We start from the raw sequence: 16,636 nt of genomic DNA on the forward strand, positions 1-16,636 counted from the left end.
AATAAACTGCCGAAATTTACCTACCAAAAATGAGTAAAATATTAACAGCAATTCGTGTCCTTTCCTAAATTTACACATTTTAGTTTCACACCAGAAACTCAACAAACACAATTTACGACAAACAGCATAATTTGTCTTTCCTTTTTCTTTTTACTTTTTTGGACGGTGGTGTTCCGTTGGCACTTTCTGGCGGTATATATCCTAACTCGTTCGCTATGCCCGTGTCTGTAATGATGTGTTTTATTTCAATGAGCGTAATAAATGTATTACTGGTAAATCACAAGTCAGGGATTTATTACCACAAACTATTAAAAACCTTTACTAAATTCTTTCATAAACACAAATATGGTGTTTTTCAAGTGTGGCAATACCTTCAATATGTTTTCAGATGGAATGCATTTTTGTGCCTGTCCCAAGTCAGAAGTCTCTTGCCTTTGTTAGTCTTGTGTTATTTTTAATTTTAGTTTCTTGTGTACAATTTGGAGTTTAGTATGGCGTTCATTATCACTGAACTAGTATATATATATTTGTTTAGGGGCCAGCTGAAGGACGCTTCTGGGTGCGGGAATTTCTCGCTGCATTGACGACCTGTTAGTGACCTTTTGCTGTTGTCTGCTCTATGGTCGGGTTTTTGTCTCTTTGACACATTCCCCATTTCCAATCTCAATTTTATTCTAGAGTGTATGGTGATGTTATTTACCGAGCACGGAAATGTATATACGACTCCGAGTAAACTTACCAATCCTTTGAATAAACTTATTTGCAACGTTACTAATCAACCACCATAAATATATCTTTCATTATTATTCAAAACTTTTGTTTTTGTGTGACAGCGGAAATTCACGTTTCACTTCTTGTTTCAGATTTTCATGTTTTATTGTATATATTCATATGTTTTAATAAAGATTCTTATTTTCGTGATTTTTATAATAAAAGTTCAATTGTAAGTTTTATAACTTTACAGACATCTGATTTCACATGGAAAAATATAGTTTCGTAACTTTTAATCTTCATAGCATTGTTTGGTAGAATTACGTTACATATAGAATTTACAAGTCAATTAACAAATACTTTTTCACAAAAGATAGCAAATAAAGGATTACATAATTTAGTACAATTTCCTTCTCAATAATTTAGTTAATCCGTCCCTTAGTGACATATGTGAGTCACATGATTCACAGCGTTACCTTAAGTAACCTCGAGGTACCCCACAGGATTATTAATTGTTTTTCCTTTGTTAATCATAAGAAATTCCCCTAATTAACCTCGCCTGGAAACCAAGCTTGATACCTGGACAAGCGTTTCTGGTCACTTGCATTCGTGTCCAGCAAACAATAAACATCTATTTTTATACAAGCTTGTTCTTATTCCAGGTGAGTGAAGTTAAACTATTTATTTTATATTTCTTAATGATAAGATTTTATTACAAAGTTTTAAGACAGAATAAGTAGCATTTTTGTTCATATTCATGTATCTTGCATTTATACTTTCCAGTTCATAAATTACATTATTTTTATAGATATAGTTGAAATCTTAACAGTTTATTTAAATTAAGTTAGTTTGCGCACTCGAAAGGGAATTCTTTATACAAAATATATTCAATAATAGTTACAAGAGTATATTCTTTTAATTCAAGTATTTTCTATAGTTTTAAGAGTTCAGAATAAGTATTCAATTCGTTTTTGTAAATAGTTTTGTTATTTTTAATATGCGTGTTTCAATACGTTTTATTTTAATGTTCGTGTTTCGATATACTTTATTCAATTTCGTTCAGTCTTTATTCCTGTAGATAATTAAACGATGCGACAATTTCAGGCATTTAACTATTTTAGTTCTTCGAAGCATTTAGAAGTAATTTTGTATATAGTTAGTTACGATTTTCTTTTAGTACTTTAAGTTCTTTTATTTTTGGGTCATTGTTCATATCACTGCAGAGTTACTCCCCTTATAGAACTAGCGTTTATTTCGACAAAACAGAAAATGATGTGTTCTTCATCTATTCGACTATTCAAGGTGTTTTATAGTGTTCAATTATTCATATTATTATGCGTAACATTCAATTCTTCATGCACATACGTTATAAACATTTTCTCATGGCAATTATTCATTCAAATGGCCAGTGCATAGAAAAGGGGGGTGCTCTTGCATTCATGTTTTATTTGTGTTTGTCAGTTATATTTATCTGGCACATTGTACATAGCGTTTGGTTAAATATTTTATATAGTTTAGTAAGAACTACATTAATTGTTTATTCAGAAACAGGTTTAAATGAGATAAACCTACTTTGGCATTGTTTCCATAGAAACTGTAAAATATAGTATTCAAATTATCTCCCTTTATTTATATTTAATTCCCCCAGTTCAAGTTCATATTTATATTTCATTTCTATATTTAATTCCCCCAGTTCACGTTCATATTTATATTTCATTTTTATATTTCATTCCCCCATTTCAATTCATATTTATTATTTCAAGTGAGCTAGTCTTACCCCTATTCATTTAAAGTGAACTATACTTTTGGGTGGGTTAATTATTCTTATTCGCATTATTCAAATACCAGAGTTACTGATATATTCTATTATATTCATTGTTTCTATATATATGTTTTTATTATGTATGTTCATTGTTCATTGTATTATTATTATACACTTGCATTCGTGTCCAGCAAACAATAAACATCTATTTTTATACAAGCTTGTTCTTATTCCAGTATTCTAAGTTCCAGTTCAGTGCAGTTCCAGCACAAGTTCATATAAGCAAGACACGGTCACTCACACTACTTAAACAAACACCAGCAAGTCCAGTAACTCTGTATTACCCCACCCAAACAAAGTTCACAGATTGGTGGAGCGTCAAAAGATAACGGTACCTATGCCAAAATCCAGACCAGAACAGAAAGGAGCCACTCCATTGAATTCAGAGCATCCTGCCACAAGATCTTTCTCAAAACAGATTATAGAGGAAGAACCAATCCAAAGTATCACAGATAATTTTCAACAAGATATAGGTTTGATACTGTTAGATAACAACAGTGATACAACAACCGTTTCATTTAACACTGATTCAGGCGAAGAATCAGACATTGAAGATATTTCCAATAATTCAATTATTTCTTTCAATTTAAATTTAGACTCAGAAATGGCTTCAGGTCCATCCTTACAAAAATTCAGTGATGAAAGCTGTTGTGTGCCAGCAATATGGTGGAATCTTTTCGAATCATATAGAGCGTTACATAATGTTGACAATAATAAGGCATTGTGGGTTTTGCCTTTACAACTTACAGGGCATGCCTCTCTGTGGTTTCATAACCTTGATGCGAACACTAAAGGCGATATTGGTAGTTTGAAAGCAGCATTTTTAGCCCGATTTTCAAACACAAAAACTAATCAACAAATCTACAAACTACAACAGACAAATACAGAAAGTAGTCAAGCGTATTTGGCTAGAGTTCAGCAATTAGCCATGGGAGCTGAAAATTTAGGGGAAGCGGTAATTGTTGACATTGCCGTCAATGGTTTAAAACCTAGTTTGAAGCAAACCGTCATCCAAAAATCACCTAAGACTTTTGAACAATTAAGAAATTCTTTAGAAATAGCTACTAATGTGGCTGAATGTGCTAGTTCTAGCACACCATGTACGTCACAAGACATTAATGCTATGTTTTCATCTTTTTTAGAAACTATGAAATCTGCTGTAAAGCAGGAAGTGACTGAAGTGATGGCTGTCACACCGCATTCTATGCCAACTCAGAATTTTCAAGAAAGACAAGTTCCAACACAATACAGACAAGACTATGTGTGCTTTGGTTGTGGTAAGTCTTGCACTAATAGGAGATTATGTCCTGCTTTTAATGTTAAGTGCTTTAAATGTGACAGGGTAGGTCACTTCAAAGAGGTGTGTGGTTTAAATCTAAGAAGTTATCCTAGGAGCAACAATAGGCAACCCCATCCTTCTCAGAGTAGGAACTTTAATTCACGCCATCCTAACTCTTCAGCATAGGGACACGGGCCTATCCAGTCCCTGGGTAGGCACTCTTCAAAGAGACAGAAGAGACAAGCCCAGACACCTCCTTCTTCTTTAAAAACTTCTACTTCATTTGGCAAAAACAAAAATAAGCAGCAAAATAAAATTCCAGAAATTGCACAGTTAATGAATTTATCAGGGAACAAAATGCAAATTGAAGTTTGTGGCAAACATGTCACAAGTTTAGTTGACACAGGTGCACAAATGAGTTGTTGTTCTGTACAATTACTCCAATTCTTAGGAATAAGTAAGGATAAAATCGAAATTTCAAAAATTAAAAGTGCTATGGGTGTTGGAGGTGAAGTTCATTCTGTACTTGGGTTAGTTTCTCTTCCTCTTATACTAGGCAATGTTGCCATGAGGTATAATTTTCATGTTTTTGACAAATTACACCAGCAAATGATTCTTGGTTTTGACTTTCTTCATGATGTTAAGGCTCATATCATATGTGATAGTGAGACTATTTTCATTCCTGATTCATGTTCGAATACTCTAAATGCTTTAGAGTTGAATTCAGGTCTTGCTAGGACAGTGAGTGGTACTTTCATTCCTCCTTTTCATCAGGCTAATATTCCAATTAGCGTTTCTTCTATCAAGAATCAGATTGCGTTACTAGAGCCTTTGCCATCTTTACCAAAAATGTCTCTTGCTGGTGCAAAATGTTGTGTTTCTTTAGATGATTCAAATCAGTCATGCTTAAGAATAATGAATCCGACTAAAGACAAAATTTTCCTTCCTGCAAATTATGTTGTTGCTGCAGTTACTCCTGTTAATTCAGAAGATATAATTTCAATGTCCGAGGACAATGATAAAGTCCAGAATTCTGACAATTCCAAGTCAAAAGTTCACACTGAAAAACACCAAAATATCCTTCAATTTGACTTAAGCAATTCCGATCTTACTGATGAACAAAAAGACCTACTTACAGTTTTCCTTCACAAAAATAGAAAAGTCTTTGCTGAAAACCTGAGTGAACTTGGACGCACTCACATGTATGAGCATGTAATTGAAACAGATGATGCCCCTCCTGTTAGAAAAAGATTTTATAGGCAAACTCCTCATGTTTTCGATGAAATGAACCGTCAAATCGAACAAATGTTGAAATATGACATTATTGAAGAGTCTAATAGTGAATGGCAAAGTCCAGTTGTTATGTGTAAGAAGAAATCAGGGGAAATGAGGTTTTGTGTGGACTATAGGTTATTGAACAAGGTTACACGTCCAAAGTTTTTTCCTCTACCCAGGCTAGAAGATGTGTTCGATGCACTTGGTAAAGCCCAAGCTTCTATTTTCAGTACTTTAGATCTTCTATCTGGATATTGGCAGTGTGGCCTTGACCCCAAAACTGCACACAAAGCAGCTTTTGTAACTCCTAGTGGTGTCTACCAATGGAAAAGGTTACCATTTGGTTTGGCTTCTGCACCTTCCTCTTTTCAACATTTGCTTACACAAGTTCTCAGATCTCTGAATTACAAAATTGCTCTTGTCTATGTCGATGACATCCTTGTTTTCAGCAAATCCTTCGAGGAACATCTCAATCACCTTCAGTTAGTCTTTGACAAACTTATTTCTGCTGGGTTAACTTTGAAACCAGGAAAATGTCTTTTTGCTAGGAAGGAAGTGATTTATTTAGGTCATACAATTTCAAAAGAGGGTGTCAAGGTAGACACATCAAAGGTAGATGCTGTCAGTACTTTTCCTGTTCCTAAAAACCAAAAACAAATTCGTTCTTTTCTTGGTTTGACAAATTACTACAGAAAATTCATTGAAGGCTACAGTCACATTGCTACACCTCTCAACCACCTTCTGAAAAATGATGTTCCTTTTGAATGGTCAGAAAAGTGCCAAAAGGCATTTGATCTGCTCAAAAAGGCTCTTTGTTCTGCACCCATTCTTGCTTATCCTAATATGTCCAAACCTTTCATTCTTACTACTGATGCCAGCGGCACAGCTATTGGGTACATATTAGGTCAGTTAGATTCTAAAGGTCAAGAAAAGGTCATTGCTTATGGAGGTCGGTCATTGACACACGGTGAAAGAGCCTGGGGTGTCAGTGAATTGGAATGTCTTGCAGTTTTAGAAGGTATCAAGTCATATCATGTTTACTTAGCAAACAGTCATTTCAAAGTTTACACAGATCATCAAGCTCTTAAGTGGTTAACAAACATTAAGCAGTCCACAGGTCGTTTAGCAAGATGGTCAGTACTTCTTCAGGGATATAGTTTTGACATTTGTTTTCGTCCAGGGAAGAAAAATGGGAATGCTGATTGCCTCTCAAGAAGAGAGTACTCTGATTTTCAATCTAGTTCAGAACCTGAAGATGTCATTCCTTCTGTAAATCTTACTTCTATCAGTTCACAAGAAAGTTCAGAGCCTTTACAGGTAAATTTTGTTTACACTCCTACAAATTCTCCCATTCCTTTTGTTATGGCACTTGATGCTGAAGATTCAGATAATCCAGTGATAGAAACAGACCCTGAGCCAACACAAATACAAGAAACTCACACTGAAGTTATGCCAGAAAACATAGGTCCTTTGCAAAAAGAATGTTTTGACTTTAAACATATCTATGCGTACCTTGAAAATGGCACACTTCCTGATGAATCTAAACTGTCAAAGAAAATTTGTTTAGAAGCAAGTCAGTATGCATTGTTAGACGGTATCTTGTACCATTTTTATCAGCCAAGGACACGAGGTAGAAAGAAAGACCTTTTTGTAAAACAACTTGCTTGTCCACGTCAATTTCGAAATGACCTTCTCAAATCCTATCATGAAATAGGGCACTTTGGTTTTGACAGAACCTATCTAGCTATCAAAAATAAGTACTTCTTTCCTGGAATGTACCAAGCAGTGGCAGATTACATTAGAGGCTGTGATGCTTGTCAAAGAGCTAAACCACATGTTCATGCAAAAAGAGTTCCTTTAACTCCAATGCCTATTACAGACACTTTTGCAAGATGGCACATTGATCTCATAGGTCCTTTCAAGGAAACAAAATTAGGTTATCGTCATATTCTTATAGTAGTATGTGCATTCAGCAAATGGACAGAGGCTTTTCCAGTAAGATCTGAAACAGCTGCAGAAATTGCGGATGTTCTTCACAAAGAGGTATTCTCTCGTTACGGAAGTCCCACTAGCCTTGTTTCAGATCGTGGTCAAGGGTTTATGAGTAAACTTGTTGCTGCTGTAACCCAAATTTACAATGTGAAACACTATTTCACAAGTTCTTACCATCCTCAGACTAATTCAGTTGCAGAGCGAACAAACAAGACTGTCATACAATGTCTGAGAACCATTGTAGATGAAAATCAATCAAATTGGACAGAACTCCTTCCAGGTATACTTATGGCTTTTCGCATGTCCCCATCAGCATCTTCTGAGTTTTCTCCATATCATTTACTTTTTGGTAAAGAAATGAACCTTCCTGTTGACACCACTCTGCTTCCAAAAACAGACATTAACAAAAATCTGAAGGTTCATATTGAAAACATCATGGATTGTCTAAAAATAGCCAAAAGGTGTGCAACTGACAACTTGAAATATGCACAGGAAAAACAAAAGAAGCATTACGACAAAAATACTGCCTTGCCAAAATTCGAAATCCAAGATTTAGTTCTTATATATAATCCTAAAGTGCCAATTGGGTTAGCTTCAAAATTACACAGAAAACAAGATGGTCCATTCTACATAGTTGCCAAAGGACTGAATCATACATACAAATTGAGAAGGTGTGAAAACAACAAGATGCTAAAAAGCATGATCAATGCAAACAGGTTGAAAATATACACTCCCCCAGATCATCGTCCAGATCAAAATGCACCTCCTCCTGATGTTCCACGTCCAGACCCAAGGAGGGAAGAACAACCAAATTTCCAAAATCCAGTCCCTCCACTGAATCCAAACAATGATGAAATTATTCCAAATCAAGATGCTGATACTTCAGATACTGATGAACCTATAGATGATGGTTCAAAACAATTTTATGATATTGAAAAACTTGTCCAAAGTAAAAAGATTAATGGTGTACAACAATTTCTGGTAAAATGGGTCGGATACAGAGAAAAGACCTGGGAACCAGAGCAAAATCTGCCAATTCAAATGGTGCGTCAATACCTTGCAACAAAAACACAAAGAGGAACCAAACGAAAGAAAAGAAAACGAAATAATATTTTTCATTAAGTTGCAAATTAATCATGCTTTTCATATTTTTCTATGACTTCATATTTCACATTGTTCTAGTATTTCATAGTGTTCTAGTATTTTATGTATTTTCATAGTGTTCTAGTATTTCATAGTGTTCTAGTATTTCATGTATTTTCATAGTGTTCTAGTATTTCATATTGTTCTATTGTTTCATATTCGATGCAATCATATTCTATTCAAAGGTTAGTGAAAATCAGTGTTCGCAGATTCAGTTCTTTGTTCTATTTGAAAGGAGATTTCTAGTTCATTATTCCTTCCTTAATATATTAGTTCATTCGTAAGTTCAGTTCATTCAGTTCAAAATGTGTGCATGTTCATGTGCAGTACAAACACATTTTTTTTTTGACAAAGTCCTCAATAGTAATTGTTTTACCTTGATCTTACATCCAGAATATTCATGTTGACTTTGGCAAAACTTTGATGTCCACCTGTGCTTATTTTCTTATAACTTTGTTTTCTGTGTATTGATGTCACAATTATGAGGAAACTCATGTTCATAGTGCTAAAAGGGAGTTATAAACCCTAAACCGACATTCAGTGCACACTCTAACACCTTCTACCTTTCTTTTCTCTAGGAACCTTAAGTTTTGCCACAGTCTTAGTATGGATGCTTCTGCTGAATGTTTTAGCTGTGAACGCAGAAAAAGAAAAACTTGTGCAACGCACAAATTATGGAGTTACTTTTGTCAAAGAGGCGGATATAGTCTTTGGAAGCGAACACTGGTTCCACACGTTCGAGATTTCTATTCCACATAAGATTCATAAGTTTTCCTATCCATCCTGTGACATTATTCATCAAAACTGCTTCATTCTTAATCAAGTCATTTCACATTTGTCTGCATTGAAAACAGACGTTGCATCAAATGTTAATAGTACTGTGGAGATAATTCATAAGCTTATTCCAAAAGCAGATTTCAAAATTAATACAGCAAGTACACAAAGTAGGAGTAAAAGAGGATTGTTCAATTTCGTCGGATCCATTTCCAGATCTCTATTCGGCACAGCTACAGTGAAAGACGTTCAAAAGTTAGCCAGACATGTAAACATTCTAATAAACAGGAATAATAAATTTGCTAAAGCAATGACAGAACATGATCAGTTACTGTCATCGTTCATGTCAAAAACTGATGAAAGATTTCAAAATATTGTATTAGGTGTTCAGCAAAATCATGACATTATGGTCAACCTTACTTCAGAAACTTCAAAATTTGTTGCACACTTTGAAAAAGTCAGTGTAAAATTGTCAAATTTACTTATTGATCAAATGAATCTTTCTTCATCTGTTAACAAGTATTTAGAGGAATTAAAAATAGGGATACATGAAATGGTAAAGGGAAATCTATCACCTTTTCTCATTTCTCCAAATATTTTGAAAAATACACTCAAGCATGTTCAGCTTATTCTAAATGAAAAGTTCAAAGGATTCTACTTGTTAAATACTGATCCTGCATATTATTATTCATCTTCACAATTGTTGTATGCCAGAAATCATTCTACTTTATATGTTACTTTGAAATTTCCAATTTCTACGTTTTCATCACCTCTTGCATTGTATAGAGTAAACTCATTTCCAGTACCTATCAATTCGTCTAGCAATCATGGCACCAAAATTATGGACCTTCCTGAATATTTCGTTGTTACAAGTAATAATCAATATTATAATCATATCTCTTATTCGAGAGTTAGTTCTTGTACAGGAAAAACAACATTATATTGTTCATATAGTTTGCCACTTGTGTCAACAGTTTCAACAACTTGCATTTCTTCTCTGTATTTTAATTCGAAACAAGATGTTCATGAACATTGTGATTTTAGATTCCTCATGAATGTTATCAAACCTACAGTTGAAGAAATTTATGACAACACATTATTAGTGTATAAAATGAATACTCTTGCATTTGAGTGTCCAAACAAACACAAAATAGTAAAAGGCTGCAATTTTTGTTTTATCCAAATACCTTGTATGTGTTCTCTGTCCACAGATTCTTTGTATATTCCAAAGAAAATAGAAAAATGTACAAATTATAAAGACACAGTTACTGTTCTCCATCCAATTAACTTAGCATTAATTCAGCATTTCTTTGATTCTGACACTTACTCTTCCATTCTAGGAGATACTACCTTCACCAAGCAAATTAATATTCAAATACCTTCTATTAATATTTTCAACCATTCTTTTTCTAATATTATTGCACAAGACCATAACCTTCACCTAAGTTTAAAACGCATTGCACAAGCTACCCTTAAACAGAAAACTGTCTTCAAATCCCTCTCTGAACCTCTTATTAATGGTGATATTTCTATGGATGACTCATGGCTTGATCTTAATACCATTCTTATTATTTCTTCTCTATGTGTGTCAGGTCTACTTGTCATAGCATGTATCGTACTTTTTAACAAGATTCGCATTCTAACAGCCACACTTCTATTGCTTCAAAAGATTCCTCGTTCACAAAGTTTATCCATTCCTTCTCCCTTACCATCCTTTATTTACAAGCACCTTGCAACAACTACTGAATCCTCGCATGTTCAAAGCATTTTTAATACACAATGTAATCCTTGGCCTTTTGTTGCTCTGTCTTTTACCATGACTTTGGCCTTAGTAATTGTTTCGATTTATTTCTTCAAAAAGTTCAACAACAGAAACCATACAAAAGTAGTACTGGAAATCACAAATGGGTTATCATGTATAACAATACCCATCGTTACCCTATCACTTTGTCCATCAGATTGGGATATTACTGCCCCAAACTGTATTCAAAATATGAGAATATCCGGAACATTTTGTACAAGACTACATGCAGATTTTGATAATTTTTCTATTGTTAATATAAATACTAAACATGAAGTTCCCATTCCTGAAGATATTTCAGTAAATCCATATACCGCCAGTAGACTTAAAAAGATGTTTGGTACTCCCTTCTTCTGCCATGTTTTAATCACACACCACAATTACTTTACAAGAATAAAGTAATCATTTATTCATATACTATTATATTTTTATTGATGGACATAATCTTATACTTGTGCATGACTTGGTACAATCTTAGTCATCTTGTTTTTATTGTTGATCTTAGTCAAGAAATTCAAATTTTGCTTAATTGAACAAAACCATCCAAAATTTTTTTACTTTTCGAATGAATTTTCAGTTCAATATTCATGATGGTAAATTTTATTCTTTGCGGACAAAGAATTTTTCAGCGGTGAGGGAATATGTGACAGCGGAAATTCACGTTTCACTTCTTGTTTCAGATTTTCATGTTTTATTGTATATATTCATATGTTTTAATAAAGATTCTTATTTTCGTGATTTTTATAATAAAAGTTCAATTGTAAGTTTTATAACTTTACAGACATCTGATTTCACATGGAAAAATATAGTTTCGTAACTTTTAATCTTCATAGCATTGTTTGGTAGAATTACGTTACATATAGAATTTACAAGTCAATTAACAAATACTTTTTCACAAAAGATAGCAAATAAAGGATTACATAATTTAGTACAATTTCCTTCTCAATAATTTAGTTAATCCGTCCCTTAGTGACATATGTGAGTCACATGATTCACAGCGTTACCTTAAGTAACCTCGAGGTACCCCACAGGATTATTAATTGTTTTTCCTTTGTTAATCATAAGAAATTCCCCTAATTAACCTCGCCTGGAAACCAAGCTTGATACCTGGACAAGCGTTTCTGGTCACTTGCATTCGTGTCCAGCAAACAATAAACATCTATTTTTATACAAGCTTGTTCTTATTCCAGGTGAGTGAAGTTAAACTATTTATTTTATATTTCTTAATGATAAGATTTTATTACAAAGTTTTAAGACAGAATAAGTAGCATTTTTGTTCATATTCATGTATCTTGCATTTATACTTTCCAGTTCATAAATTACATTATTTTTATAGATATAGTTGAAATCTTAACAGTTTATTTAAATTAAGTTAGTTTGCGCACTCGAAAGGGAATTCTTTATACAAAATATATTCAATAATAGTTACAAGAGTATATTCTTTTAATTCAAGTATTTTCTATAGTTTTAAGAGTTCAGAATAAGTATTCAATTCGTTTTTGTAAATAGTTTTGTTATTTTTAATATGCGTGTTTCAATACGTTTTATTTTAATGTTCGTGTTTCGATATACTTTATTCAATTTCGTTCAGTCTTTATTCCTGTAGATAATTAAACGATGCGACAATTTCAGGCATTTAACTATTTTAGTTCTTCGAAGCATTTAGAAGTAATTTTGTATATAGTTAGTTACGATTTTCTTTTAGTACTTTAAGTTCTTTTATTTTTGGGTCATTGTTCATATCACTGCAGAGTTACTCCCCTTATAGAACTAGCGTTTATTTCGACAAAACAGAAAATGATGTGTTCTTCATCTATTCGACTATTCAAGGTGTTTTATAGTGTTCAATTATTCATATTATTATGCGTAACATTCAATTCTTCATGCACATACGTTATAAACATTTTCTCATGGCAATTATTCATTCAAATGGCCAGTGCATAGAAAAGGGGGGTGCTCTTGCATTCATGTTTTATTTGTGTTTGTCAGTTATATTTATCTGGCACATTGTACATAGCGTTTGGTTAAATATTTTATATAGTTTAGTAAGAACTACATTAATTGTTTATTCAGAAACAGGTTTAAATGAGATAAACCTACTTTGGCATTGTTTCCATAGAAACTGTAAAATATAGTATTCAAATTATCTCCCTTTATTTATATTTAATTCCCCCAGTTCAAGTTCATATTTATATTTCATTTCTATATTTAATTCCCCCAGTTCACGTTCATATTTATATTTCATTTTTATATTTCATTCCCCCATTTCAATTCATATTTATTATTTCAAGTGAGCTAGTCTTACCCCTATTCATTTAAAGTGAACTATACTTTTGGGTGGGTTAATTATTCTTATTCGCATTATTCAAATACCAGAGTTACTGATATATTCTATTATATTCATTGTTTCTATATATATGTTTTTATTATGTATGTTCATTGTTCATTGTATTATTATTATACACTTGCATTCGTGTCCAGCAAACAATAAACATCTATTTTTATACAAGCTTGTTCTTATTCCAGTATTCTAAGTTCCAGTTCAGTGCAGTTCCAGCACAAGTTCATATAAGCAAGACACGGTCACTCACACTACTTAAACAAACACCAGCAAGTCCAGTAACTCTGTATTACCCCACCCAAACAAAGTTCACATTTGTATCGATACTTCATTTGAAAATAATTGGAAGAACCTTGTTGACTTTTAAGGTTAATGTGTATAGTTACAAAGAGTTTTTGACATTCTTTCATGCTATAAAACATATAAAATCCAGGGTTGATAATATTGCGATCACTGTAAATTGTACATGTTACGAGCATTTTCAAAAGAAATAAAGCTGGAAAGTTATATGAATATGGTATTGCCTAAAGGGGGTATTTATTTTTGCATTCGTTTGAGACATGCAATATGTTTGCTATGCACAAAGTTTATAAGTGTAAATCGTGTCTTACCTAAATTTGTTAACAAACAAATCCATTAAATATATCGGTGTCATGCAGATTTAAGTCTTAAATGTTTTGATCCATATCAACTACGTTAAACATTGTTAAATAGTAATGTATTGTCAGACATTTAATTCGTTATCTTTTAATTATCCTGTTCAAACCGTTGAGGTATTGTAGCATCGGCGATGATCATATAATGATATATGTCCATAATGTTTAAATGTTAAAGTATGTGATTGTCACATATTACAAAGCAAGTAATTCAACATTTTACCTTAACAATGGTTCAGTTCAAAGTTGTATTTCAATGACCTGCATGGTCGTTGTTAATATTGTTTGTAACTTATTTTATCATGTTATCATACTTTTAAGGTTAAATATGATTTGTAAAATTTAATTATATTCAATGTATAAGGCAGCAACCATTTGATTTTCGGTGGGGGGGGGGGGGGGGGGGGTCGTTGTCTATTTTTTTTTTTTTTGAGAAAAAAACTTTGTTTCCAGTTTTTGGCGAAAATAAAATTTGATTCACCCTCAGCTGCCAGTATTTATAATGCTAAAATTGAAAGAAAAAAAGAAATTCGACTTTCGAAATCCATAGACCAAGAAAATCAAATAGTTGCTGCCTAATATAAACTCGTTTGGTTTTTTTTATGTTTTGAGTTGACTGTGAACATTTCAGAACTATTTCCTCAATAAGCTTAATTGTATTCTTAAAAAATACGCTTAGTCTTTTTTTCAGACTGTTCTGTCATGTCACTTCCATCCAACTGTCGTGTGCCACTAATGAGTCTAATGAAGATGAAACATGTGTCTGACGTCTTATATCATAAGTCATGCTAACCTTGATGAGTTTTATTGTGTTTATGCTATAAAATGAATCTAAGATATATAAAAAAAAACAACATATTCCTGTAGATGAACCCGATCATTTGCTTTTTGTTCTCTCTACCCGGTTACAACCACTGACCTGTGTGGTGTAGCGTTGTCGTCCATGTACAATAGTCTTGGCGCAATATTTAGCCACAGATAACTAACGCCTTGATACACAATCACTTTATGAAGGTCAAATTTCACCTGAACGTTTAACAGAAGAAAGATTAGTCAAAGGTATTGAAACAATACATTTGTAAAAGTGCAGAGGATCTTTAATAAAACGTTAACGTTGCTCGACGGATTTATCTTTACAGTCGTGATGATTTTTTTAGTGTTTGTTATAGGCAATTCATAACACAAAACTTTAATACTTTTTCGCAAAATTAAAAAAGAATATTGAACAGGTATATCATGTTAAGGAGGGGTATTTGCGAAAAATACCAGTCGAGAGAATGTTAAATTTCGCGAGCCGTAAGGCGAGGGAAATTCATTCTCAAGACTGGTATTTTTCGCAAATACCCCTCAAGAACATGCTATATCTGTTTAATTACACCGAATGTCTAAACGCATTGATGATCGTGACGTTACAAGCGTCCAGTCGGATAGAATATTTTTTGGCAAATACCACGGCAGAGAGGGTAAAAAAGGCATATCCTTTTTGCATATACCCCGGCAACGTTAAAAATGAACGATATGCATTTGATAGCAGTAAATTGGTGAAAAACACACTGGCTATCAACTAATCAAAACCCAGGATTCTTACATAAGGTGTAATTATGCCTCTTATATTATTATGATGCTTAACTTTAAGGGGACTGTATATAAAAGATTGTAGATAACTTCTGTTGCAAGCATAGTACGTGGAAAGGCTATTACTGGGGTGAATAAGCACATCATGTCAGAATCAATAACGCAAAATATCAAACTCAAAAGTGATATGATAGCCTTAGTTCTGTTTATTCCCAAAATAAACTTATTTGTTTATAGCTGACTATACGGTATGAGTTTTTCTCATTATTGAAGGCAGTACTGTTGCCTTAATTGCGTTCATCCACTTCATTTGATAATTGATGGATATTTGTTTTATTGTCAATCATACCACATCTCCTTATTTTAATACAGTAACTCGTATACAAAGCAAACTATTTTACTTTTCGTAAATTGTACACTAGGACTTCCAGTGGCAAAAATGTATTCCGGAATATGAGTACAAAATGTGAGCTTTAACTTTGAAACAAAAATCTTGCTTTTTATATGGCAAAACAGATCTTTTAAAGATTGATTTTAAACAAAAACAACGGTTTTCCTGAAGAAAAAAAAAGAAATGGGGTCTTTTTTGAAAAGAATAATATGCCTGCAAATTATTTTTATTGAAACTCTACCAGAAAAAGAATTTCTCAAAAGTTCTTATTTGAAAAAAAGTTTAACCTCAATTTATCATCCAACTCTTCACAACCAGTCTTTTTGCTCGCCAAGTCTTCAATGCCGTTAGTATTAGAAACCTATTTCCATTAGTCTTTTAAAATGTCAATAATAACAACTTGCTAGCTTTGAATGTGTTTAATGAATTTGTTTCAATCGTTCAACATCAATTTTTTCGTCTGTTGAAACCGTTTTGCTTTTATAAAGGGACGTAACACCACTACCAACCGTGTATTAAAAAAAAGCATCATTCATGTATACATGTGTTGTTGTGTTGTGGAATGAATCAACATTCATGTAAATGTTCCAGACCATATGCGTATTTGGACCATACGCGTATGGTCATGACCATATGCGTATACTCATATGGTCCGACCATACGCGTACGGTTGGACCATACACGTACATGTATGGTCGGACCATATGAGTATATACTCGTTTGGTTATTAACGGGCCGGACCATATGAGTATTTGGACCATATAGGTATATTTTTTTTTCAAATATTCATTAGAACTGTTTCAATAATACAATAAACTTTATATTTCTAAGGCTACCTAAACATTTAATATTGATGTCGTAGTATGTTTACATCGC

At 33.1% G+C, this 16,636-nt stretch overlaps 1 protein-coding gene across 2 annotated transcripts; it reads left to right on the plus strand.

The window, feature by feature from the left end:
* The first annotated feature begins 846 nt into the window (after positions 1-846).
* Positions 847-13,446, plus strand: LOC139527528 (uncharacterized). Of its 2 annotated transcripts, XR_011665373.1 has the most exons (4): positions 847-2,013; positions 2,710-3,810; positions 8,801-12,627; positions 13,324-13,446. XR_011665373.1 is itself a non-coding variant. In XM_071323033.1 (3 exons), exons 2-3 carry the CDS (start codon positions 2,871-2,873, stop codon positions 11,197-11,199), a joined length of 3,339 nt encoding a protein of 1,112 aa, XP_071179134.1. In that variant the 5' UTR covers positions 847-2,013; positions 2,710-2,870; the 3' UTR covers positions 11,200-13,283. The 2 variants fall into 2 exon arrangements, 1 of the variants encoding a protein (XP_071179134.1); XM_071323033.1 differs by lacking the exon at positions 13,324-13,446 and having other exon boundaries at positions 8,801-13,283.
* The last annotated feature ends 3,190 nt before the right edge of the window (positions 13,447-16,636 follow it).

The sequence above is a fragment of the Mytilus edulis genome, chromosome 6 (assembly GCF_963676685.1).
Source record: "Mytilus edulis chromosome 6, xbMytEdul2.2, whole genome shotgun sequence".
Lineage (NCBI taxonomy): Eukaryota > Metazoa > Mollusca > Bivalvia > Mytilida > Mytilidae > Mytilus > Mytilus edulis.